The 25,213-nt window shown below is 54.5% G+C and overlaps 3 protein-coding genes across 3 annotated transcripts; all 3 read right to left on the bottom strand.

Moving 5' to 3' along the window:
• Positions 1 to 797: 797 nt before the first annotated feature.
• TNNI3 (troponin I3, cardiac type) lies at positions 798 to 5,441 on the bottom strand. Its single transcript, XM_069456940.1, has 8 exons — positions 5,431 to 5,441; positions 5,127 to 5,139; positions 4,868 to 4,966; positions 4,382 to 4,423; positions 3,951 to 4,082; positions 3,353 to 3,442; positions 2,640 to 2,816; positions 798 to 881 (listed from the first exon to the last, which is right to left on the bottom strand). The coding sequence occupies exons 1-8, from the start codon at positions 5,439 to 5,441 to the stop codon at positions 798 to 800; spliced, it is 648 nt and encodes a 215-aa protein (XP_069313041.1).
• A 1,075-nt stretch (positions 5,442 to 6,516) lies between these two features.
• On the bottom strand, positions 6,517 to 11,919 carry DNAAF3 (dynein axonemal assembly factor 3). The gene is made up of 11 exons (XM_069456939.1): positions 11,835 to 11,919; positions 11,395 to 11,537; positions 10,913 to 11,006; positions 9,332 to 9,489; positions 8,930 to 9,112; positions 8,687 to 8,812; positions 8,477 to 8,599; positions 8,017 to 8,155; positions 7,288 to 7,402; positions 6,994 to 7,068; positions 6,517 to 6,910 (listed from the first exon to the last, which is right to left on the bottom strand). The coding sequence occupies exons 1-11, from the start codon at positions 11,917 to 11,919 to the stop codon at positions 6,517 to 6,519; spliced, it is 1,635 nt and encodes a 544-aa protein (XP_069313040.1).
• Positions 11,920 to 17,647: 5,728 nt separating this feature from the next.
• SYT5 (synaptotagmin 5) lies at positions 17,648 to 22,612 on the bottom strand. Its single transcript, XM_069457773.1, has 8 exons — positions 22,534 to 22,612; positions 21,806 to 21,978; positions 20,115 to 20,234; positions 19,827 to 19,994; positions 19,248 to 19,415; positions 18,879 to 18,996; positions 18,529 to 18,662; positions 17,648 to 17,848 (listed from the first exon to the last, which is right to left on the bottom strand). Exons 1-8 carry the CDS (start codon positions 22,610 to 22,612, stop codon positions 17,648 to 17,650), a joined length of 1,161 nt encoding a protein of 386 aa, XP_069313874.1.
• Between the last annotated feature and the right edge of the window lie 2,601 nt (positions 22,613 to 25,213).

Below are 25,213 nucleotides of genomic sequence, written 5' to 3'. Positions count from 1 at the left end.
GGTAGCTCTGTGTATCTGCCTCTCTCAGTATCTGTGCCTGTTGGAGCTCACAGTCTCTCTGTGAATTTAGTCTGCCTATGGCCCCATTCTGTCTCTCTTTGGTCTCTGGGTCCATGTTCATACCTCTATCTTTCTAGCTCTTTCTGAATGTCTCTTTTAGTGTCAACACTTCTCCCTCTTTTGCTATTTCTTCTCTATTTATTTATTTATTTATTTTTTATGAGACAGGGTCTTGCTTTATCTCCCACATAGCTCAAGCTCACTGCAGCCTCAAACTCCTGGGCTTAAGTGATCCTCCTGCCTCAGCCTCCCAAAGTGCTAGAATCACAGTCATGAGCCCCACACCTGGCCTATTCCTGCCTCTTACAGGGTCTCCGTGGTCTCTGTGCTTTGCTATGAGTATATCAGTGTCTTTTTTCCCTCTGTTCTTTGCACTTCCTTCTATGTATCCGTGTTTTCCCTCTCTCCTTTGGGTCTCCTTCTGGCTCTTTCTCTCTCTGTTCCTGACTCAATCTTTCTGTTGCCAGTATGTCTCTCTGTCTGCCTCTGTTTCTGTGTGTCTCTCTCTTTGGGTTTTCATCTTGGCATCTCTGTGCACCCCACATGGAGCAGAGGAGCCAAGCATGCCCTATATTGAAGATCCATCTTGTCTCTGACCTGCTGTGTGGCTTTGGAGAAGCCCTGACCTCAGTTTTCCCATCTCTGTCATGCCTAAGCTTCAGGGTAATGGACACACAGGCACTTCCAGCTCAGAGAGAAACTTTATTCCTTAGGGCCAGTGCAGCAGGCAGGCAGGCTCAGCCCTCAAACTTCTTCTTGCGGCCCTCCATTCCACTCAGTGCATCGATGTTCTTGCGCCAGTCTCCCACCTCCCGGTTTTCCTGGGGGGATGGGGTCAGAGGTTAGGGTGTCTTCCTGGTTTTCAGTCCCTCAAGTATCCTCCACCTTCCCTCCAGCCTGCTGGGCAATTCTTCTCAAGATGACTGTCCAAATATCTGGTTCTGGTGCACTTCTCATTCCCTTAGACGATCCCTGCCAATTTTCCCATGCACTTCCTGTCTCCCCCTTCCACCTTCTGTCTCCCTCAGGCACTTCCTGTCTCCCCCTTCCACCTTCTGTCTCCCTCATGCACTTCCTGTCTCCCCCTTCCACTTTCTGTCTCCCTCAGGCACTTCCTGTCTCCCTCATGCACTTCCTGTCTCCCCCTTCCACCTTCTGTCTCCCTCATGCACTTCCTGTCTCCCCCTTCCACCTTCTGTCTCCCTCAGGCACTTCCTGTCTCCCCCTTCCACTTCTTGTCTCCCTCAGGCACTTCCTGTCTCCCCCTTCCACTTCTTGTCTCCCTCAGGCACTTCCTGTCTCCCCCTTCCACTTTCTGTCTCCCTCAGGCACTTCCTGTCTCCCTCATGCACTTCCTGTCTCCCCCTTCCACCTTCTGTCTCCCTCATGCACTTCCTGTCTCCCCCTTCCACCTTCTGTCTCCCTCAGGCACTTCCTGTCTCCCCCTTCCACTTCTTGTCTCCCTCAGGCACTTCCTGTCTCCCCCTTCCACCTTCTGTCTCCCTCAGGCACTTCCTGTCTCCCCCTTCCACCTTCTGTCTCCCTCATGCACTTCCTGTCTCCCCCTTCCACCTTCTGTCTCCCTCAGGCACTTCCTGTCTCCCCCTTCCACTTCTTGTCTCCCTCATGCACTTCCTGTCTCCCCCTTCCACTTTCTGTCTCCCTCAGGCACTTTCTGTCTCCCTCATGCACTTCCTGTCTGTCCCTTTCCACTTCCACCTTCCCTCCTTCCTTCCTTGTTCTGTTCCTATTACAGTAATCCTTACACCTCCACACCCCAAGCCCCCACAACCCCACTTATCTACAGTTTCACTTTCTGCAGTTTCAGTTACCTGATCAACCATGATCCAAAAATGTTAAATGGAAAATTCCAGAAATAAACAATTTAAAAGTTGGACATATCATCAGAAGGTCAATAGTAGCCTAATGCTACATCACAATGCCTGTGTCCTTCACCACACTTCATCTCATCACACAGGCATTGTGCATCATCACAAGGAAAAGAAGGGTGAATATAGTACAATAAGATATTTTGAAAGAGAGACCACATTCACATGTTTTATTACAGTGCATTCTCATTATTGTCCTATTTTATTATTAGTCTTAATCTCTTACTGTGCCTGACTTATAAGTTAAACTTTATCATAGGTATATATAGATATCTATGAAAAAATATAGTTTATATAGGGGCCAATACAATCCATGATTTCAGGCATCCACTGAAGGTCTTGGAACATATCCCCCGTGGACAAGGGGGAACAACTGTATACTCCTATCTTTCCCCTCTTGTCTCCCTCATGAACTTCTTTTCTCTCTCATGGACTTCCTGTAACCCTAGTGCATTTCCTGACTCCTTGCTACTTCCTTTTTCCCTAATGCACTTCTTGTCCTCCCCTTCTACTTTCTGTCTTCCTCTTGCATTTCCTATGTCCCTCCTGTTCTTTCCATTGAGGACCCCTTACCAGCTGCTTCTCCCCCCAACTCTAGGCACCATCTGTCCTCAGGAAAGGCCCTACGATTGTTGCCACCAGCAGCCCCTCCCCTAAGCACTCCCTTTCCTGGCTGTAACCCACACTCACCTTCTCAGTGTCCTCCTTCTTCACCTGCTTGAGGTGGGCCCGCAGGTCCATGGACTCCTTAGCCCGGGCTCCCAGCAGTGCCTGCATCATGGCATCTGCAGAGATCCGCACCCTCCGCAGGGTGGGCCGCTTAAACTTGCCCCGAAGGTCAAAGATCTTCTGGGTCAGATCTGCGATCTGAGGGTGGCCATATGAGAAGGTGGAGACACCTCTTTCTGTGTCCCCTGACCCCATTCTTCCATCCTACACTCCTTTCCTACCCCTATCCTGTCTTCCAGTACCCAGGCCTCATCCAGTCTCTTCCAAGCTCCAGATCCCAGTCTAAGCTTCTAATCCTAGAACTCGCAGCCCTCCCTGAAGTGTCCCAGCCTCATCTTTCAAAACCACTGACACAACCCTGTCCAGCCACATGCAAATCACAATTCCCTGGCCCATGCCTGAGCTCATTTACCAACACTTGATAACCCAAACATTCCCACAAACATATTTTATGTTCTCCCACTTCTGGTTTTGCATGTGCTGTTCTCTGTCTGGAATAGCCCTGCCCGGCTGGCTATACTGTACTCATCCTTCAGCCCCACCCCTGCCAGGCTCACGGTTGTCCTGGGTCTCCTGAGATCTGCAACCAAAAGCTGCAAGGGGTCAGGCTGAGACCAGAGTCGCAGACATCTCACCCGACCCTGAAGGCACCCATACTACCTAGTGCTTCCCACCTCTGTGATGTTCTTGGTAACTTTTGCCTCCACATCGTATCTCTCTTCATCCACCTTGTCCACACGGGCGTGGAGCTGTCGGCACAAGTCCTGGTGGAGGAACATAGTGTGTGTTGTGGGGGGAAGGCTGGAGACCTCGACTCCTGTGTCTGAGGTAGAAGGGGACCCGGAAGCCTGGACTCCTGGGACTGGGGTAGGAAGGGTTGGGGGCCTGGACTTCTGCGCCTGGGGGAGGAGGGAGCTCAACTTCTAGATATTCTGAGGGAGGAAGGGTTGGGCGCCCAAGAATATAGTCATGAATGAGGAGTAGATAGGAGGAGCCCAGACTCCAGGTGAATGCAAAGGGTGACAGGGACCAGGAGTCCCAAGGACCTGACAGAGTTGGGGCTGGAGGGACTGACCTCTGGGTTTTTAGATGGTAGATGGCTGCAGGCTGGATATCTCAATTTCTGAGGGTAAAGATTATGACATTGGACCCTTGGGTCCTGAGAAGAAGGGGGATAGTGACTGTATTCCTGAATTCCAAGGAATGCAAGACTGGAGACTAGAAACCTAGGATCCCAGGCTGGGCAGGAGTCCCTGCCTTAGGAGCCGGTACCTGCAGCTCCGCGAAGCCCAGCCCAGCCAACTCCAGCGGCTGGCAACGGGTGCTCAGAGCGCGCCCCTTCTCTCCGCGCCGCTCCTCCGCCTCTCGCTCCAGCTCCTGCTTTGCAATCTGCAGCATCAGGGTCTGCAGAGGGGTGTGGGGACCGCAACCCACCAGGGTAACAGGATAAAGACCACGCCTGGCGAAGCCACCTCTGCCCCGCATGGCCCTCTAAACACAGGTCTCGTCGTCTGTCCTCCAGAGTTTGGGCCCCATCATTCCAAAGCCCCGCTCGTCCCTCTGCACGGCTGCCCACGTAAAGCCCTGCCCCTGACAACCAAGACCCCCCCCATTCTCACCCATCCGTCTACCCGAAACCTCACCCCAAATGTTAAGCCCCGCCCCCCAAGCACCCTCCGTTCCTTCTGCCAGCCCATCCTTACCTTCAGCTGCAGTTTTCTTGAGGCAGAGATCTTAGACTTTTTCTGCCAGGGTGAGATGGAGCAAGAAAGTAACAAGGAGGGGATCCGAAGAAAAGACGGGGTTAGGGGCTTCAGGGCTCCCCACCCCCAGCACGTCCAGATTTGGGCCCGCCTCCAACTTGAACCCAGAGCCTACGGGAAGCCACGCCTTTCAGTCCTATCCACCAATCTGGGGCTCTGACTTTGGCTAGGCACCGCCCACTTTCCCCCAAGCCGGTCCCTGGGCGACGGAGCTCCGCCCACAGGCAGCTCTCACCAATCCGAGTCCGACCCTCTATGAAACTCCGCCTCTGAATTCCCACATCCGCATAGGCTCCGCCCATACCAAGGTCCCGCCCCCATCAGAGGCCCTGGCCCCTCCTCTCGGTCCCTAGGAGTCGGGCCACACCCCTAACCTGAGCCCCAGCCGCCCCCGGGGCCTCGGTCGCCCCCGGGGCCCCGCCCCACCTTGGCATGCGGCTCCGTGGCGTAGGCCCGGTAGTTGGCTGAGGAGCGGCGTCTGACCGGCGCGGGCGCGGGCGCGGGCGCCGGGGGCAGCTCGCCCGCCTGGGTCGGAGGAGCAGAGCCGCGTCACCACTGACACCCCACCAGCCCTGCCCGGTCTTGTACCCTCTCCTAGGGCTGCAGCCTCCCGCCCCAGGCCCTCCCTGCAGCGCCCACCCTGGCCGTGGGGGTCCCAGTCCACCCTTTAGCCCGCTGCTCTCACCACGTCACCGTTCCTGGAAGGAGAGAAACGGGGGAGAGGGGATTAATGGTGGGCTGAGTCCTGTCTGCCCCCTAAGACACCGCAGAGGCCCCTCTGACCAAGAGGTCGGGGCCACCAGCTCCCCCTCCTCGGGTCCCAGAAGTCTGATTCCCAAGGTCTCACCTGGTCTGCACACCCAGGAGTCCTACCCTCACCTCCCTTCCCAGGCCGGGGGTCCGTCTCCAGCTATTGCCCCTCCCAGGAACCCGGGAGATCGCCCAGCTCCCACTCCCTTGAGGCTTCAGGGATACCAAGCTTCACTCACTCATCCGCCATGCTGGGACCCAGGCCGGGGATCGCTGGAGGCAGAGAAGGGGACAGGGGCTTTTGGAGGGTCAGTGAGCGGGCGTCCGGAGTGACCTTGAAGGTCCCTCGGGACGTTCAGTCTCGTCCCAGCTGCTTAAGCCTTACTGAGGACACTGAGATAAAGCGCGAGGACAGAGACTAAATATACTGCTGCCCCCTCCTCCCCTACCCAGAATGCGAGATAATGGGGCGCGTGAGGGGTGGAGCCGGCCCGGCTCCAGCTGGATGACCCCACCACCTTGGTGGCCTGGGATTCTGGACCCTTCCTCCCTCAGGCCCAGAAAAATCTGGGCCCTCAGCCCCTCTTCCCTCAGACCCAGGACTTCAGGCCCCCAGGCTGCCCCTCCCTCAGACCCAGGAATCCAGACCCTAGTCCTTCACTAAATTGCAGTCGCCACTAGGGCCAGAACTTTGTCTTTTTCACCTTCTTAGGGTCAGTTTCAGTGCCCTAGACCTGTTAGCCACTCAGTAAATTTTGCTGATTAATTTGAGGATCCACGTGGGTGGGGAGAGGGCATGTTCTCAGCCTACAGCACTGAGAAATCTATCCCTAGTCTACTTGGAAACCCAGGAATCTGGTTTCTGGTCTCCTCTCTCTACCACTGGGCCCTCCCCTCTCCTTGTCGTGGAGACAGACGTAGGACGAGAAAGACACTCGGACACACAGAAGAGGACCCCACTCTCTTTACTTGAACCACTTGGGTGCTGACCAGGCCCGGGCGAGGAGACACTCCCAAGCCCGGGTTAGCAATGGGATGTCTGGAGACAAGGGGCTGAAGCAGAGGGCCTGAGACCCAGTGCCAGATCTCTGCAAGGGGTTTAGAGTCTCATGAGTGCAATTTCTGAGAAAGCAATCTAGAAATCTAGGAATAGAACTTAGAATCCCTAAAATGGGATTTGAAATTCTGGCAACACCTCTGGGGCTGAATGAGAGTGTTGAAGAGTAAAATGGAGAATTTCAGCAGCGGGTTCAGAATTGTATGAGTGGGTTCTAATTCTCTGGCCAGATTTTGAAGTTAGAGATGAGGGACTTAATCTCTGGAGGTCAGACAGACTCTGGGGTTTGGGAGTCTGACTCACTGCTGGGCATGGCCAAAACTTCCTGGGACGGATCCAGAACCTCCCCGGGTGAACCCTGAGATTCTGAGGGCAGCTGGAGGGGCGCAGAGGGTGCGGTCGGGCCTTCTAGAGGCTGGGTCAGGTCCCCATGGGACGGGCTCATTGCTTCAAGAGGCGGGGCCAGAACTTCAGGGGGCGGAGCTCCGGATTCCAAGGCTGGGCCAATGCTGCGCAGAGCAGAGTCCCCAGACTTGCAGAACCTAGCGAAGGTCTCTGAAGACCTGGCTCCTGTCTGCGGGACGAATCCAGCCGCCTGAGCGAGCTCCCCAACCCGGGTGGAGAACCGCTGCAGCTGCTCCGGACGCAGGTCCACCAGGTACCTGAAGACAGGAAGCGGCATGTTAGGGACCCAGATTTTAGCCCCCAGCCAGGACATTCCCTACCCTGTGCCCCGCTGGCTCACCGAGCTAATTCCACAATCAGATTCCCTCCGGGGGCCACGCAAGCCCCAAGCTCAGGGCTGAGAAGATGGACCATCCTGCACAGAGGAAAGGAGTGAGGCTGAGGTTAAGGCTCCGGGGTCCTGGGGGAGCATGGGGGCTGGGGACCCAGACGCTGAGTCAGGAGGAGGCTGCGAAACTGGACCTCTGGGGTCCTGGGGAAGGAGGGGCAGAAGGTATGGACTCCTGGGTCAGATGGAGGAAGGGCTGGGGGCCTGGTCCTGGGTCACTGTGAGCATAGCTGTGTCTCCTCTTACCCACAGGCCACGTAGAGAAGCTGGAACCGGCCCTTGTAGCAGCTCTTGTGGTGCAGCGCCTGGGCAGAATCGAGGGGCAGGAAGTGGATAGTGAAGGATTCCCGGGCAGGAGGTCCTGGGGAAGGGCAGAGAGGGGTCACCTCGGAAAGGTGGAGCCTTAAGGCGCAGAAACCCGGAGAGATACAGAGAGACTGCAGAGCTGGGCAGACACTCAAAGCTTGGAGATAACACTCCTTGTCTTCCCGAAGCCCTTTTTCGTCTTTTCTCTGAGGTGCATTCCTGGAAAATTCTGAGAAGGTCAGCCCAGTAGGCAGAGACCCATTTTACAGACCGGGCAACTGAGACTCTCGAAAGAGAAAGAGAGTGGGTGGCCCGGGGACACACGGGCATCCCCTGTAGGACAGACAGCCAGGACCAGACTGGGGGATGGTTAGAAGGAGGCACAGCTAGAATCTGGGGTAGGAGGAAGGTGTCCGGAGGGGAGCTGGAACCCAGCACCCTGTTAGAATATTTTTGGTAAGCTTAGACCTCTGTGGGTAGGATTAGAATTCAGAACCCTAAGAATAAGGCCAGGATTTTGGAAAGGGAGGGAAACAAAGAGAGGAGAAAAAGAGAAGGAATATCAAGGAGAGGTCACCTGCCCAGGCATCCCAAACCACGTCCGTCCACGCGCGGACGTGAATACCTGGAGCCTCGAAGCCCCTGGCTCACCTGAAGCCCGTGGATCACCTGAAATCTCTGGCTCATCGGTTCCAGACGCGCGCTGGGGCTCCTCCTCCGGGTCCCCCTGGGTGGCTCTCGGGCGCCCCCAGGCGGCCACCTCGCGGAACAGCTCTGTCACGTTGTGTTGTGTGATCTCGCCCGCGGTCTGCGGGACAGAGAGGGGGTATGGCCAGACTTTGGGGCAGGACCGCTGGGACCCGGCCAAGATGGTCGGGCGGGGCTGAGAGCACAAGGTGAGAGCTGGCAACCGCGACTATAGCCCCCGGCGCTTGGATTCTCCGGTCTGGGTTTAAGACGTAGAATGGGGGTGGGACCCAGCCTGTGGGGTTGGTGCCCAGGACGTAGCGGGCAAGGTCTGTTACTTGGAGGTACAGCCCCCGAGCGAGGGGCGGGGCCTGGAGGTGAGGCTGGGGCTCGGCGGGGGTTTGCAAGGCCGCTCCCTCCATCTTCTAGGCCCTCGGCACACCTTGACTGGTTGTCCGTTGCTGGTCCGCAGTAGGCTTTTGTCGTCCGCTTCGATGCCGAAGGCCACGAAGGGCCCTGTGGCGATGTCCCCCCAGTACCCGCGGGCTGCCACGCGCTCGCCGCGCTGGGAAAGCAGGCAGAGAAGAGGCAGGTGAGGTCGATGTTGAGGTCCCGGAGAAGGAGCGGGCCAGGAGAGGGAGTGGATACGCACGTGGCTCAGAAGGCGACCGGATGCCAGGGTCCGGTTGGGCACGTGGTAGGCGCTGGAATCTCTGAGTTCAAAGGCGACACCTGTGTCCCGCCAGCGTCGGAACTCGTGGGTGTGGATGACTTGGGCCTGGGGTGTGGGGAGGGAAGAAGGGAGGCCTCAACGAGCCTGGCACGGGGGCCCCCAGCCCCCTGCTCCCTCTGACCTACGACACCGCCCCCCAGTCCCTCCTCCCGGGCCCCTCACCCCGCGGTCGTGCAGCTTCATGCGCAGGTCCCAGTCGCTGACACCGTGCCGGGCGTCATAGCGGGAGCCCAGGTAGTGGCGAAGCCGCGAGTCCCAGAGGCGGCTCATGGGGAAGGCCTCGGGCGCCTTCTCCCCGCCGGCCCAGAAGCGGAACACCGCCTCCAGGGCGTCCCGCTCGCGAAACTGCGTGGTCAGGCACGCAAGGGGAGAGAGCGAGGGAGAGAGGGATGCAGGGAGAGCGGCGTCTCCTGCTTGACCCTCCCTTCCATCCCAGGAGGTGGGAACAATTCTCCCGTTTCTCCGATGCGCCCAGCCCGCTCCATCAACGCGAATGCTTTGGATTGCCCATTTCCATCTTCCCGCATCCCATACGGTGAGGGGACAGAAGCCGGGCGGCAGTACCTTGAGGGCTCCGAGGCTGAGCCAGGGCAGCTGCTCCGCCATGCGGTCGGGCTCGGGGACCAGGTGCGCCAGGAGGTCAGCCTGGGTGCGCACAAAGGCGGCCACCGCGGGGCGCAGCAGCGCGTTCCCCCACACCTCCATGAAGGTCTCGCTCCTCTCTAGGGGGAGGGGCAAGATATGCCGAGGAGTGAGCCCAGATATCAGACTCTTAATATCTTTTTTATTATTTCGTAGTCATATAATGAAAATAATGAACCCTGGCAAACTACCCACCCATTCCAAAAACCTAGGTTAGGTGAAGATAACTCACGCCTAACCTAGGTCTCCTGGCCTATTCCTCCACACCCACCCAGGTAACCCCAATCCTGAATTTCATGTTTAAATTTCTCATGCCTTTAAAAAAGAAAAAGGTGATACATAGACATGGAGAGGAGATATATTTGTGTTATAATGTTAAATTGTTTCATTTTAGTCATTTAAGAATTGTATAAGAGGGAATTACAGACGCAGCTTCTGCATCCACCACAGATATTCAGGGGGGAAAAAAACCAACAGTATAATTATTTACAGAATATATTGTAGTAGGAATCACAAGTAATCTAGAGATTATATAAAGTATATGGAAGGATGTGTGTAAGTTATATACAAATACTATGCCCTTTTATGCGGGACTTGATCATCCCTTATAAAATGGATTTTGGTGTCTACAGGGGTCCTGGACCCAATCCTCAGTAGATACTGAGGGATGTCTGTATATATTAAGACCTTTAGTTGTCTATGATACACACACACACACATACACACACACACACATACACACACACACACACACACTTAGACATCTACATATACCTATATATAAATTCTTTCATTTTAGTTTAGAACTACATTGCCTTTAGTTAGATAGATTAGTCTAGTTCTAGTTAAACAAGGTGTATTGTACAATGTAATCTGAATGTCCTGGACCATAAATGACAATGGCCATCTATGATCATGTTAAAGATAATAATCACCTATCTCATAAGCCAGGTGCTATGCACTCTTCAGTGAATCCTCACAAGAATCCTATTGATGGAGGAATTTTTGGGTTCTCTATTTTATAAATGTGGAAATGAGGCCCAGAAAGGTATAGATTCTGGCCCAAGGCCACACAGCAAACAGAGTCAGAATGTGAATACCACCTGTCTCAGTCCAGAGACTTTGCTCTAGGCACTAAGCTGAAGTTGTTGTTACTGGGAAATAATCACCTTCTGCCTTCCCAGATTTTGCTACCTCTTGGGAAGTCTCCTGATCTTCCCAAGAGGGCCTTCTTTCATGGTCGGACATTTTGAAGGCTTGCACTGTGTCATGGTCTGTTCTGAGAGTTTCACGTAGATTTTCCCCTAGAATTCTCTAAGTGGCTCTAAGAGGTACTATATTTAGCCCCATTTTACAGGTGTGAAAAGCTGAGGCTCTAAGGTCGCAAATGATGTAACTGGGGACAATGACCAATTTTTTTTAATTGTACCATTGAAATGCCAAAATCTCTGTAGGGAGGGGGAGGGGACTTGGGGTCAGAATGCCTGGGTCCTAGCAACTGACCTTGCAGCCCCATCTCCTCGGGCTCCTCCAAGGCTATGCTGAAGATCAGCATGTGTCTGGCCACAGCTTCCAGATTATTCTCCAGCACATAGAACTGGAAGGATGGACAGAGCAGAAGGATTCTGAGAACTGCTTCGCTGGCCCCTAAGAGACCCAGGCGAACGGGCCCTCACCCCCCTCCTTTCACAACCCAGGAGTTTTGTACACTAGCCCCCTCCTCCAAACACAGAAGTCTGGGTCCCCAGAACCCTCCCGCCCACCATTACTCAGGAGACCTGGTCCTTAGACTCTTCCTGCCTCTGAAACTCAAGATGCATGGCTCCAGCCTCCCAGCTTCCACCTCCCTCAGACCCAGCAATCTCCAGTCCCTCCTTCCTCGACTCAGGATTTTAGAATTCCAGTCCCCTCCTTCCTCAAGAACTCGGGGATCTGGGTGCTCATCTTCACCGTCTTCCTTTCACGACCCCAGTATCTTAGCTCACGTTGAACCTCCTGCGAGGCCAGAGAGCTGCCCTGGCCAGGGTCCGCAGCAGGTGCCGCCCATCCACAGAGCCCAGCAACAGCACATCTAGCTCGGGGGTCCTGTGTTCTGTATCTTCCTTTGATTCTGGGTCCACAGGAGGACCTGGCAAGACAAGAGCAGGCTGGGGCTGGTGGCCGACACGGCGTCCCCTAAAACGTGGACTACAAATCCCAGCAGGCCTCGCGCTCCTGGCCTAGCTTCTAAAGGGAGCTATGCCTCTAAGCATTCTGGGATTTGCAGTCCGCAGATAGGACACCAGGGCTGTCAACCGGGAGGCGCCCTCCGCCGTTGAAGCCTCTCTGAGAACGTTGGCGCGCTCCCTGCCAGGGAGTCCTGAAAGGCCGTCTACGTGGGCTGTGAAGGCAGCCGACGTATCAGACCGTTCATGGTGGGACTCACTTTCAGCCTGCAAGTCCAGCGCCGGGGACAGGCCCCACCAGGACACGGAGCCGAAGCCCGTGCCGGAGCCCGCCGGTGTGGTCATCGCCCTGCGGGAAGGACATCCTGCGAATACCACACGTTGTCCACCCACTCCCCTCTCACTGCCCCTCACTTCTTTCTCTTCTGCTTCCACAGGGCGCCCCCCTCACCTTTACCCTTCGAAATATCCCAGGACGCCCCCTCTCTCCTTGCTTGGTGCTGCGCTGCTGTCCACTCCACGACCGCTGACTGCCCAGCGCCCTCGCCCTGTCGATCATTCGGCCAATGGGAGCATGCGGGCTTGCCCCGCCGCGATCAATTGACCAATGAGAGTGGGCGGGGCCCGCCCGCTACGAACTTTTGGCCAATGGGAGCGCTGAGGGCCGGCTCCCCGCACCTGGCAGAGAGAAGGAGTGTGTGGACGCGGTTGTCATGACGACGGCGCTGGTGGAAAGCGGGCGGAGCTGGAAGAGACTGGGGTGGAGTCTGGGTCGGTCTAAATTTCTGGGCAGGAGGAGTCCTGGGCTGATTGAAATTTAGAGAGAAAGGAACAGAATCTTGATGAATCCAGATTAAAGTGAGGTGGCCTACACTTCAGACTCTTGAGTCACCTTTTCCTCCCTCACACCCTGTGCTCTACCACACACACCTTCTCACCAGGTGGTTAACAGTGCGGTGCTGTGGCCAGCTGGCACTGGCTCCCGGTCGCTAAAGTTTCAGGGATTTTTTGAGCTTGTTATTGCACACAGTCATTATTAGAAATTGAATTCTGTGATCTTACAATTAAATACATTACATTAAAATAAGAGTAAAACACACTCATCACTTCCTAATTTACTGTCTTTTACTATTATCTATGCCTTTGAGCCATTTACATCTATTGTATCTGTACGGAGGAAATACTATTTCACTGCAACATTTTAAAAAATCAGACTGGTAAATTAAAGCCGCTGGCTGGCTGTTTGTGTAAATAAAGTTTTATTAGAACCAGGGCCATGATTATGGTCAGGCAGAGTCATGCAAGTGCAGTGTTTGATCGTGTTTAAAATTTCTATATTTCGTTCATCATGGATATTTTTAGCATATACTTTGATTGTTTAAAATATTATATTAAAATTCTATGTATCTTTATTACTGAAGGGTTTTGGGGGGCTTTGTCTTAAATGTTGGGACCTTCATCCAGGCCCTAGAAAGTATTATATGATGGTGTGTTAGTAGACATCTCTTCTCAATGGCATATTGAGTGACTGCACATTGGTGGCTTGACATCAGCTGTGTGGGAGTGTTTTCACCCCAATGGAAATGGGCAACCCACACACCAGGGCTCCAGAAAGTTGGTAACAGCACTCCAAGCCCCCTCTTGCCTCGAGGTCTGTATTCTTTCCATCTTTCTGTCCCTTTAACATCCTCCCCCACCCTCCCCTGGAAGAGTCCTGCTCATCCTTCCAACCCCAGCTAGGAATCTTCCTCTGAGTCCTGCCTCTGCCTTCCCAGCAGAAGGGCCACAGCAGTGTGCCCTGCGGCCTGAGAGTGTGATCTCTGGTGTCAGACACACCCAGGTTTACATTTTGCCTCTGCCACTTGCTGGCTGAGTGGCTGCAGCCAGGTGACTTAATTTGGCTGAGCATCTCAGGAGCTAACAATACCTACCTCATAGGATTGAGAAAAAAAGGAATTGATGTTCATAAAGCAATTAGCTCAGGGCCTGGCACACAGCAGCAGTGAGCGCGTTGTAGTTGCTGTCGTCACTAGCTTAACTGTGGCCCCGAGGCCCAGCCTGAGTTCCGCAAGGGTGGGGTCTGAAGGAGATACATCCTGGGATCATCCCAGCACGCAGCACCCAGCACAGGGTATAGCACACAAGGGGCCTTGGCTCTCTGCCTCCACTCCTTGCCCAGCTACATGACACATAAGCCACTTACCTTTTCTGAGCCTCAGTTTCCTGCTCTGTGAAATGGAATGGTAACATGCAGCTGGCAGAGGTGCAGCAGATGGAAAGGAGGTCCGTCTGCATGCTGAGGACAGGTCCGGGCAATGGGAAGATGTGCCCACAGGGAAATGAAGGCTGAGATCTCAGCAGTCCCTGCAGAATTGGACTCGCCAACCTTGGCCCCTCCGAAGCCAGCTTAGCCCACCAGAGCCCCAGGGCCTGGCTTTCTCTGCGGAGGCTTAATGCTCTTGTCCCTATTACCACCACTGCCCCAACACATTCTCCATAAAGGAGCCAGAGTGATCTTTTTTTTTTTTTTTTTTTTTTTTGAGACAGAGTCTCACTCTGTTGCCCAGGCTAGAGTGAGTGCCGTGGCGTCAGCCTAGCTCACAGCAACCTCAAACTCCTGAGCTCAAAGGATCCTCCTGTCTCAGCCTCCCGAGTAGCTGGGACTACAGGCATGCGCCACCATGCCCGGCTAATTTTTTCTATATATATTTTTAGCTGTCCATATAATTTCTTTCTATTTTTAGTAGAGATGGGGTCTCGCTCTTGCTCAGGCTGGTCTCGAACTGCTGAGCTCAAACGATCCGCCCACCTCGGCCTCCCAGAGTGCTAGGATTACAGGCGTGAGCCACCGCGCCCGGCCCCAGAGTGATCTTAAGCATAAATCAGATCATGCCACTCACCTCTTAAAACCCTTTGGAGGCTTCCTCCTGTGCTTAGACGCACTCCCGGCTCCTTAGCCTGGTCCTAGGCCCTGCAGCACCTGTGCTTGACTGTGTCTCTTCCGTCATCCCCACCACATGTGCCCCTCATGCTCCCCTCCAGCCACACTGGCCTTCTGGCTCTTCTGAGAACACACCCCAGGGCCTTTGCAACTTGGGGCTTCTCCTGCCTTGAATTCCCTTCCCCTTCATCTTTGTTTTTCTTTTTAAATTGGGGTAAAACACACATAAAGTTTCCCATCAATGACATTTAGTACATTCACAGTGTTGTGCAACCATCATCACTATCTAGTTCCAGAACCTTCTCATCACCCCAAAATGAAACCCTGTATCCCATTTCTCTTCCCATTTCTCCTTCTCCTAAGTCCCTGAAACTGCTAATCTACTTTCTGTCTCTATGAATTTGTCTATTCTTTTTTTTTTTTTTTTTTCTTTGAGACAGAATCACACTCTGCCGCCCTGGGTAGAGTGCAGCAGGGTCATCATAGCTCACTGCAACCTCAAACTCCTGGGCTCAAGCGATCCTCCCATCAGCTTCCCAGAGTGCTAGGATCACAGGGTGAGCCACGGCCCCCGGCCTATAATTTCGTATAAATGGAAATCCTACCATATGCAGCCTTTTTTGTCTGGCTTCTTTCATTTGGTGTAATATTTTCAAGGTTCATACATGCTGAAACACGAATCAGTATTAGCTGGGCATGGTGGTGCACACCTGTAGTCCCAGCTACTTGGGAGGCTGAGGCAGGAGGATCGCTTGAGCCCCGGAGTTTGAGGTTGCTGTGAGCTAGGCTGACTGACGCCACGGCACTCTAGCCTGGGCAACAGAGTGAGACTCTGTCTCAAAAAAAAAAAAAAAAGAAAAGAAAAAAGAAAAGAAAGAAAGAAGAAGAAGAAAAGAAACATGAATCAGTGCTTCCTTTTGGTTTTATGCCTAAATAACATTCCATTGTATTTCTCCATTATCTTTGCAAACATCATTTCTTCTTATCTTTCAAATCACAGCCCAAACCTCATCTCCCCTAGGAAAGCTGTCCCTGCCTGTGCTTTCTAAATTATTTCAGCCCTTCCTGGTTTTCTTCCCCGTATGGATTGCCATTTGTAATGCTTAAAGAAGAATTATTATGAATAAGAATTATTGGCCGGGCGCGGTGGCTCACGCCTGTAATCCTAGCACTCTGGGAGGCCGAGGCGGGTGGATCGCTCGAGGTCAGGAGTTCAAGACCAGCCTGAGCAAGAGTGAGACCCCGTCTCTACTAAAAATAGAAAGAAATTATATGGACAACTAAAATATATATATACAAAAAAAAAAAATTAGCCGGGCATGGTGGCGCATGCCTGTAGTCCCAGCTACTCGGGAGGCTGAGGCAGTAGGATCGCTTAAGCCCAGGAGTTTGAGGTTGCTGTGAGCTAGACTGACGCCACGGCACTCACTCTAGCCCGGGCAACAGAGTGAGACTCTGTCTCAAAAAAAAAAAAAAAAAAAAAAAAGAATTATTATTGCTCTGCTTTCGTGTTGAGACAGAGAACTAGGGACCCCAATGTTATCATCTAAATCAGAACAGGTTCAATCCCAGGATTTAGAGACAGACTTCCTGGCTGTGTGATTCTGAGCAGATCAGATTAATTCTATAAACATAGTTTCTTCATGTGTCAACTGGGAATAGCAATCCCGCTTATTTCATGAGGTTGCTGTGAGGATTATTATTGGCAGTAGTAACAGTAATAGCAATAACACATAGTGCTGTCTTCATAAAAACATCCAACACACATACACACACACACACACACACTCACACACATGAGAAATTATTGTATTCTTTTGGAGAAAAATTTAAAATCTTATAATAAGATTTTATAATAACCTAAGTAACTGATATGATTTCCCTTTTCCCATTGGCCACCAGGAAGCTCAGGGGCAAGTTTGTATTCTGCCCCATTTTTTAGCATATGTGGGTAATTTCTACCTCATTCTCCACTTAGCCTGCTATTCAGAGAGCTCCCTTGCCAAATTTTACAGATCTTTGTCCACCACCCAAAATCCTGTCTGGGACAATTTGAGGGAGAAGCCAATGGAACATTTATCTTTTCTAGAAACAGACAGGGAGGCAGCACTCATTGAAAGAAGAATGGGGTAAAGTTGGAACCACTGGCTTTCCCTGCTTAATTCTGTCCTTTGTCCAGGCTCTGGAGATTTTATTCCCAGACTCTGTGTATCTACTTTGTTTCCTTGATGAGAGTAAGTCCCTTGGGGTTAAGGTCTGTGTTTGCATCTACTTTAGGTCCCCAGCATTCAACAGAAGACCTTAGGGAACATGGAAAGGACGGATAGTGGAAGGAAGAAAGAAATGGAGGAGGAAGGAAAGAGGAAAGACAGAAGGGAGGGAGGAAGTGAAAGAGGGAAGGAGGAAGGTGAATACGGGTATGAAAATCTGTGTGTATCCGGGGCAAGGGAGTGGGTGAATCCATGAATAAGTAAGGGAATGCTCGTGGCTCCTCACAGCAAACCTGTCACAGGTATTATTGTTACCACAGTGTTTTCAGGTGAGGAAATGAATATGTGAATGAATGAGTGTGTAAGTGGGTGAGAGCATGAGACGGTAGGTGGTGGGTGGGTGTGTTTCCCCGGTGGGTTTCCAGCGGGACCAGCACTCACACTGCCCTGGGTTCCTAGAGATGGGGTTCCCCCTGGGGCACCCAGCCCCTGCCCACCCCCATCAAGGAGAATGGGGCCAGGCCACCAAAGCTGCTGAATATTTATTTGCCCCCAGGAGCAGGGCAGGGATCAGGCTGTGTGGGGACAGTGGCTTTGGAAGTGAAGGGGATGGTAAACTGGGAACACTGATTGTCAGAGCAGAGGGCAGGACCCCGGGTCAGCGGGAACCAGACTGCTTCCCCTCCCCCAACCAGGGGTCCCTGGGGCTTCTGGGTATGGGCACGGGAGGTGTTGTTAGAAAGTTGTCAAAATTGGCATAATAGCGGGTGAGAAGGCAGGAAAGGATCAGATGGTTGGGGACTGGGGAGGGGCTGGCGGGCAGAGAAGCCTTCAGGGTAGCACTGGGCTTGGCTTTGGCCAGTTTCAGGAGTCTGGGGTCAGCAGCCAGAGTCCGGGCTTGGCCAGGAGCGTGGGGTGAGGATCAGGGCGCAGGCAGCAGCCTCACCCGGTCAGGGGGCCGCAGCGAGTGCCACTGGGCAATGGGCCTCCGGGGGTTGGCCAGCATGTCTGCCCAGTGCCGCAGGCCAGCCCCGCCAGCTGCTGCCCCTACGGCCACCCTCCCGATGGCCTCGTTCTTGCCCAGCTTGTCATAGTCCAGCACGGTCAGCTCCACCTGGACTTTCTAGGGTGGCGAGAAAGATAGAGGACACAGGACGGTGAGGAAATGAGGCTCCGGGAGGGGGTCAAGTGTCAGCTGTCATTGCTAAGGACATGCTCTCTCTGCAGCCTGAGCGCCAAGGGCCTTGCTAGAGGAGCTGGGGACAGGGCAGGGGATGGGGATGGAAGGGACGAGGCCTGCGTGAGAAGGGCGCTCTGAGGCCTTTCTTCCTTCGCAGGCAGCTTTCCAAGGAAACGAACCTTCAGGACCTGTTTGCTAAGGGCTTGTTAGGAGCCTCCTTAGGGAACAGGCCCTTAAGAGGGGGCTTCATAACTCTGACATGGGTGGGGGGCCACGCCTGAGGCCTGGCCAGGCCCTGTCCCTAAAGGGGTGTCGGGAGGTTTCTTCTCCTCAGTAACTGTGTTCTAGGGGGCAGGGTACCCCATCTTGCTTAGTGGGCGGGGCATCCGGTCTTGCCTGGGGCAGACAGGATGCCCGTGCCCAATTTCAAGGAGACTCTGCCTTGAGGGGGTGGGACTTCCTGGTCCTCATAGGAGGAAACTGAGACTGAGAACATAATCTCAGCCCCCGCCCTGGTTTCTACGGGGCTGGTAAACAGTCTCCCCTCCCCTAGCAACAGGAGTTTCTAAGGTCCGGGGCTCCTGGGCCACGGCTGTTCTGGCAGAGGCGATGGCAGGTCTCACCTGGACTTGGTCACAGGGCACCTCGAAACTGAAAGCCTCGTTGTAATAGGGGTTCAGGGTGTTCTTCTTGATGGTAGTTTTCTTCTTCCGCACCTTTTTGCCGCCCTGCAGCAGGTGGACCTTGACATACGGATCTGGGGAGAGGGAGGAGGAGCTGTATAGCCCCCACTGCTGAGTTCTCGGACCAACGGAGAGACAGCACATGCACCCCCGGGTCTCCTCTCTGCGCCCAAATCGGTGCCTCCCATGGCAGCCTGGGTCTCCCTCTCCCTCAGGAGACCCCCAGCGCCCAGAAACTGTCAGAACCGGAAAACCTACCCCCCACACCCATTTCCTGGCTTCCCACACACCTGACAGTCCTCCTACGTCCATCTTCTTCAGGTTTTTAGCCTCAAGGACGATGACGGTGAGCTTCCCAGCCGTGGGGACATAGCGGAGGGAGAAGCAGATGTCTCCTAGTTTCTCTTGCTGAAAGGAGAGACCCATCACCAGAGCCCAGCTCCACATCCATCCCCTCTCCGATCTTTCTTTCCTCCCCCACACCTTGGCATGGCGTGGTCTAGAGTTAAGAACCCAGTGGTACAATCCTAGGAAGGATGCATCAGTCTATCCCTCGGGAGCAGGTGAAAGACGATCGCCTGAGGGTCCGGGAGGCCAGTGACTGGCCCAGGGTAGGGGTGGGCGGTGCCTGGCCTGGGGGCGTGGCCGCACGTGCTCACCTCCTCCCGCGGAGCCGCCTGCAGCTGCCGCCAGGCCTGCACCGGCCGCCCCAAGTCCACCGAGCTCATGGGGACCCGCACCTCCCCGATGGCATCATTGCGGGAGAAGCGGTCGAAGTCATACACCGCCATGACCAGCACCCTGCCTCCCAGCTCCACGTAGGGGACCTGGGTGTATAGGGGACACGGAGAGAACACAAGGAGAGTAGGATGTCAGCAGAGAGGAAGTGGGCTGCAGCACATCCAGGTGGTGGGCGTTGAGTGGGACTGCCAGGGGCCAAGGGAACAATTGGGGGAGGGGGTCTACGGAACCCAAATGGGGAGGTCCAGGGATCCATGGGGGAAAACGAATCACTGGTCAATGGAACCCAAAAGGGACGGCCCAAGGACCAAGGCAACAGCCCAGGGTTCAGTAGTGCCCCAAGGGGACAACCCTGGGGCCGGTGGGATAGTCCCCAGAGCTGGTAGCTGCCACTTGAGCTGTGGCTGCCTCCAGGAAAAGCCGAAGGGGTGAGTCCCCAGGGCTCCAGGGACTAGGGGCAGGCTGTGGAGCATGGGGCATTGAAGGCAGGAGCTCACCTTGAAGGCAAAGGTCTCCCCAAAGTGCGGGTTCAGTGTCTGCCGATGCACCTTGGTTTCGTGCCGCCTCCGCTTGTCCGGCAGCAGGTAGACCCGCACATAGGGGTCTGAGGAGCCACCCAGGTCCAAGGCTGCCAATCCCTCTGCTTGCAGGATGCCCACCAGCAGCTGCAGGTGCCCGGGCATGGGGTGGGGGGAGGCACCCTAGTCTTAGCCTCCCTTCCAGGGCTTCCTCTTGGAAGAGGCTGGAACCCTCCCCTCCAAAGCATCCCCTTCCTCCACACCCACCTGGCCACTCTGGAAGTCATAATCCAGTGAGTACTGCAGTCGTCCTAGCTCATGTTTGTCTGTCACCTGCTGCCCTGGCCCGGATGGTGCTGGCTCTAGCTCCTCCACTTCTGGCTGCACCTTAGGGAGCCAGGGGCAAGGGCAGGTGAAGTCTTCCCCTGATAGCAGTATCCTTCAGGCTCAGAAGCCAAGGGAGGCTCACAGATCCCTTGGGCTATACCTGAGCCCTTGGCAGGCAAGTAGAATCAGTGTTTGATTAGTGATGTCTGCTATGGATGAGGAATAGACATGAGAATGTACATACAGTGTTTGCCATGCCTAAACTAAGACCACAAGTGCTGATAGTGTCTCATTGCCCACAGGAATGATAAAGATTTTATTTCACATGCTAATGGATGTATTGGGGTGGTAGTCCAAATTGCCATGTTCATTGGTGATCTTGTCACAGCAAAACGTGAAGGAGAAATGGAATATGTACTGTGTACTTGTAATTATAAAGTAGAACAACAAAAGCAGAAGGTGTCTCCCTAACCTAGGCTGGTAATTCTCAAAATTCCATGTGAGTCAGAATTCCCCTGAGGGCATGGCAAAATGCCTGAAGTCACCTCTTTAGGGACTCTGATAGTGTAGCTCAGGTGCTAGATCCAGGATTTGCATTTCAACAAGGACTTGAGGTGATTTTCATACAGATGATCTTTGAACAACAGTGGCCTAAAGGATACAGATGGGGGCTGGATACCAGAACCCTAAATGACATCCCTAATGGATAATAATTATAACAACTATTTGTTGAAAAGGAAGGAGGGAAATACTAAGTTAGTGACCATAAACTCGAAGGTCAGAGAAGGACAGTGAATTTCCCAAAGTCACACAGCTGGGAAATGGTCTCTCTGGGTTGGAAACCTAGGGCTGCCTGGCTCCCAGGCAAGCATTCGCCTCTGCACTTAGAGGCTTAATGTTCAGCTCCTGTGGCAGCCTTTTATTTTTCACTCCAATTGCCTCTTCCAAGGCATATCTCTCTCATCCTCTCTGTCCTCCACGCAGGCTCCAGAGGATTCATCCTAACGCCCATTTGACCCTTCCCTCTCCTGCTCAGAACTTTTCTGTAGCTCTCAGTCACCCTCCGTACACGTTGAGCTCTCCAGACACTTTGCTGCAGAGCACAGTATACTTGTATTCTATGCCCCAGCTATGGTGAAAAATGACTCTCTGTTCTCCAAATATGCCTCAGAATCTGGATGTCGGGCCTCATCACACACTCTTCCTTTGACTAGAATATCCTTCTCTCTGCTCTCGGTTAACTCTGTCCCTTGGGTCTCAGCACAGAAGTCACCTCCACCAGGAAGCCTCTGTCTGACCCTCTGCTCTGGGCTGCCCCTTGCTTTCTCTGCACTCCTATATGACCCTGTTCTGCCCTGAATATGACACCTATCAGCCTATATTGTAAGTGTCTGTGTCAGTGTCTGACTGCTTCACCAATTGAGAAGTTTTTGTCAACAGTGATTAGATATGACTCATTTTCAGGCCCCCAGAGTCCAGTTGAGGGCTAGACACACATCTTGTTAGTAGATGAGCCAATAAGGGGAGGGGGGGGGTTAGGAGAGAAGGGAGCAGGGACTGAGGCCGGCTGGGCCCTTGAGAGGTGCAGGGTGCAGGAAGGGGTAGACTTGAGGGGCTGGGCCGGGCCACACCTTGTCTATGTAACTCTGGCCCAACTCCTTCACTTCCTGAAAGTGGACCTGGGCTTGGGCCTGGCTCTTCTTGCCCATCCGCCTCCGACAGCGCTTTCGGTAGAGACAGAAACAGCAACTGAAGACGAAGAGGCCTGAGACCAGCACGATGGTGGCCAGGGCCCAGGGGGGCACTGCAAGGGGGTGGAGACAACACACATTGAGGCCCTGGGAAGCAGGCTGGCTGACTCCGTCCCCACTACAAATGGAAGCTGGAATCCCGGCCTCGTTTTCACTCCAGCCATTTTCATTCCATTTTCTCTCCCACTGATTTTGCCTATAAAGAGATATGAGGCCCTAACCCAGACTGACTCCATCCAGATTTGCTTGCTTATTGTTCCACCTTTCCTTCCCCCTCCCCCCCACTCTAATTTCTGCTCACGCCCTGTTGCTTTTAGGAGAAGCCCTGCTTCTCCCTGGCATCAGTTTCCTTATCTGTAAAAGAAGGGTGAGGTGGACCTTCCAATTCTAAGATCCCTTCCACGCCACACCCCTTGATCCGGTTCTGGTTTTTCTTGCAAACCTGTTTGTTCTCCCCGCCTCCATTTCATTCACATTCCCGTCCAGGATGCCACCCTAGAATGCCAGCCGGATTTTCCAGCCCACTAGCCCGAGTTCGCCCGTCCGAATCCCGCGCCTGCAAATCCAGGCCGGGCTTTCCGTCCGCTCTGCGTCCGGGTCCCGCTCACCTGGGCCGTGGCTGATGCGGCTGGAGTCCGGCGGCGCATCGGACGCTGGAGGCCCGGGGGTCGGAGGCTCCGGGAACATGGCAGCGAGATCCGACGGTCCTTTCTGCGGAGGCACTCAAACGCCCTAGCTCCCCAACTCCCACCCCACACGTCCATTGACTGCTTACACAGCAGAGAACTCCAACTCCCATCGGCCCCCGCGCGGCCGCCCCGCCCGGACCGGCCCGAGCCGTGAAGCATGCTGGGAGCGGTAGCTTTAGCCTCCCCGGGACAGAGGCGGGTGCTTGGGGGAGCGGGGAGGGTCCAGGACCTGAACCGGAAGTGGGCGAAGGCCGGCGTGGGAAATAGCGGACCGCGTTGCCCAGAGCAACTGCCCGGCTGTGCTTGGGCGGGGTGGGAGCAAAGCTGGTTGCCCTGGAAACGGCCTGTTGCCAGGACAACGGGCGGGGCTGACGCACAGACCCTGAGTCCCCGCGGGGCAGGCTCCCTCCCCGCGAGGTCGGTGCCTGGTACCCCCTGGCCCGGATCCGGGGGTCCAGCGAGGGCGTGGAGGGGGCAGCTTGTGGTCCGTACGACCACAGCCGGCTCCTCCCTCCGCATCCGGCCCCTGGAGCGGAGGCGCAGGTTCCCTCTTCCCTCTCCCCATCCTTGCTGGGGGGTGGGTGGGGGTGCCTCTGCTGGGCCCCCCGCATCCTTCCCAGCCTGTGGGTCTCTGCCGCGCGTCCCGAGCTCTATCTTCACACCTGTTCTCTTGTCCGCCTGTCTCCTCCTGTCTCCCAACCCGAAATAGGCGTCTCCCCTATTCCTGTCTCCCCAGGGGGACTGTCTGGCCTCTGTCTTCCAGGGTCTCTCCCCGTCCCTTCCGCCTGCGCGGCCTCCCTCCCCTCTTTGTCTTCTCTTTGTCTTCCCCACACCTAGCTCGAGTCTCCCCCAGTCTCCACGTTTCAGACTCCAGCCCTCCCACTGCCTCTGCTGGTCTCTCCCAGGGTCCCCCCCACACTCACACCCACACCCACACCCGCACCCACACCCCGTCCTTCTAGGGATCGAAAGGAGGATGGGGCTTAGGGAGGGGGTCCCCGCAGCTCCTACCTGCTCCCCGGCTGAACAGGACTTCCCGAGACACCTAAGCGCCTGCCCTGCCCGCACGTGGGCGGTGGCGCTGTCCCGGGTGCTGATCGCGGAGCTCGGCGTGGCGGGGGCGCGGCCGAGCGGAGCTGGTCCTAGCGTGGTGTGTCTGTGTGTGTGTGTGTGTGTGTGTGTGTGTGTGTGAGAGAGAGAGAGAGAGAGTGCGCCCCTGTTCGGTCCTGGGAAGGCGGAAAGCCCCGCCCTACCCCTCGTCCCGCCCCCACCCGCGAACCATGGTGGCGCCCACGGATGTTTATCCTGATGCCTCAAAATTTCTGCCTTCTGATCCAGCCGTCGGCCATTCACACCGCTCCCCGTGCCCCAACACACACACAAAACACACACCCCGTGCAGCTGAAAGAGCTGGGTGCCGTGATAGCTAGTCCTGGGACCCAGGAGACCCATCTGGAGACCCAAGTATTCAGATGATGTTCAGCATAACAGTCCCCAGACATCACCCTCCCAGTTCACCTAACGCCACGCCCAGGAGGCAGCCCCCACGCCTCCAGCTCCAGCGAACCCCACCCATACTGTCCAGACCCTGGATACAGACATCTGGACGCCGCCATCTCTGAGAGACTTAACCATCCAAACCTATATTAACGTGCAATATCGTGGGTCCCTCTAGTCCCCTACCTGGGACCTTTGCCTCTGTACCTAGATGTCAGAAACTCATCCCCACTCCCACCCCAGTATCATTTCCAGACCCATAAATCCACAGGAGCAACTGTTTCTGAGAACAATGATTTAATAAATTATGGGATAGATGGGAAAATATATGCAGATGGGAGGTGAAGGGAGACCTCAGGCAGAGGAACTCCCCCCCCCCTCCCCAGGTCATAGAAGACTGATTTCTTTCTTTCTTTCTTTCTTTTTTAGTAGAGACGGGATCTCGCTCTTACTCAGGCTGGTCTCGAATTCCTGAACTCAAACGATCTGCCCACCTTGGCCTCCCAGAGTGCAAGGATTACAAGCGGGAGCCACATGGCACCCGGTCTTGATTTGTTTTCTTTTCTTTTCTTTTTTCCTTTTTTCTTCTTCTTCTTCTTCTTCTTTTTTTTTTTTTTTTTTTTTTTTTTTTTTTTTTTTTTTTGCGGCAGAGTCTCACTCTGTTGCCTGGGCTAGAGTGCTGTGGCATCAGCTTGATTTGTTTTCTGATGTAAAGGCAGGGCAGGATCCTGCCTGCTCTTGCTCTTTGGGTAGCCAGAATTCCAGACTCTAACTTCTTCCTCCCTCAGCATCCAGGTTCCAGCCTGATTCTTGCTGCATCCCTCTCCCCCAGCTTCCTTCTCCCTCAAAGAACAGGAAAATCCAAGCTACCACCCTTCTCCTACAGCAGCTCTCCCTTCTCCAGACCCCCAGCTCCCACAGGATTCATGAGTGGAAGCAGACCCCTCTCCCCTGGAGAAACCGGAGTTCAGGCTCCCAGCACCCTCCTCCCATAGGGCCCAGGAGTCTGGGACCCCAGTCCTCCACTCCTCCAGAAATCTGGGCTCCTGTGGGGACCCAGAGCTTGAGTGCAGCTGGGCTGCCTGCTCAGCCTTCTCATAGC

This window comes from Eulemur rufifrons, chromosome 24 (genome assembly GCF_041146395.1).
Source record: "Eulemur rufifrons isolate Redbay chromosome 24, OSU_ERuf_1, whole genome shotgun sequence".
Classification (NCBI taxonomy): domain Eukaryota; kingdom Metazoa; phylum Chordata; class Mammalia; order Primates; family Lemuridae; genus Eulemur; species Eulemur rufifrons.
The sequence above is the reverse complement of the archived record's forward strand: the minus strand, read 5'-3'. Positions and strand labels throughout refer to the sequence as shown.

Excerpts from the sequence above, each read along its gene's own strand:
- DNAAF3 (XM_069456939.1), bottom strand. The coding sequence starts at position 11,919 with ATGACCACACCGGCGGGCTCCGGCACGGGCTTCGGCTCCGTGTCCTGG. Across the intron at positions 9,490-10,912 it reads CGAGGAGATGGGGCTGCAAG|AGAGGAGCGAGACCTTCATG; the intron begins GTCAGTTGCTAG and ends CCCTCCCCCTAG. Across the intron at positions 8,156-8,476 it reads GCAACGGACAACCAGTCAAG|ACCGCGGGCGAGATCACACA; the intron begins GTGTGCCGAGGG and ends TCTGTCCCGCAG.
- TNNI3 (XM_069456940.1), bottom strand. Across the intron at positions 4,424-4,867 it reads CCACGGAGCCGCATGCCAAG|AAAAAGTCTAAGATCTCTGC; the intron begins GTGGGGCGGGGC and ends TCACCCTGGCAG. Across the intron at positions 3,443-3,950 it reads TGGGCTTCGCGGAGCTGCAG|GACTTGTGCCGACAGCTCCA; the intron begins GTACCGGCTCCT and ends TTCCTCCACCAG.
- SYT5 (XM_069457773.1), bottom strand. The coding sequence starts at position 22,612 with ATGTTCCCGGAGCCTCCGACCCCCGGGCCTCCAGCGTCCGATGCGCCG. Across the intron at positions 20,235-21,805 it reads GCCAGAGTTACATAGACAAG|GTGCAGCCAGAAGTGGAGGA; the intron begins GTGTGGCCCGGC and ends TGGCTCCCTAAG. Across the intron at positions 18,663-18,878 it reads GGACGTAGGAGGACTGTCAG|ATCCGTATGTCAAGGTCCAC; the intron begins GTGTGTGGGAAG and ends CCCTCTCCCCAG.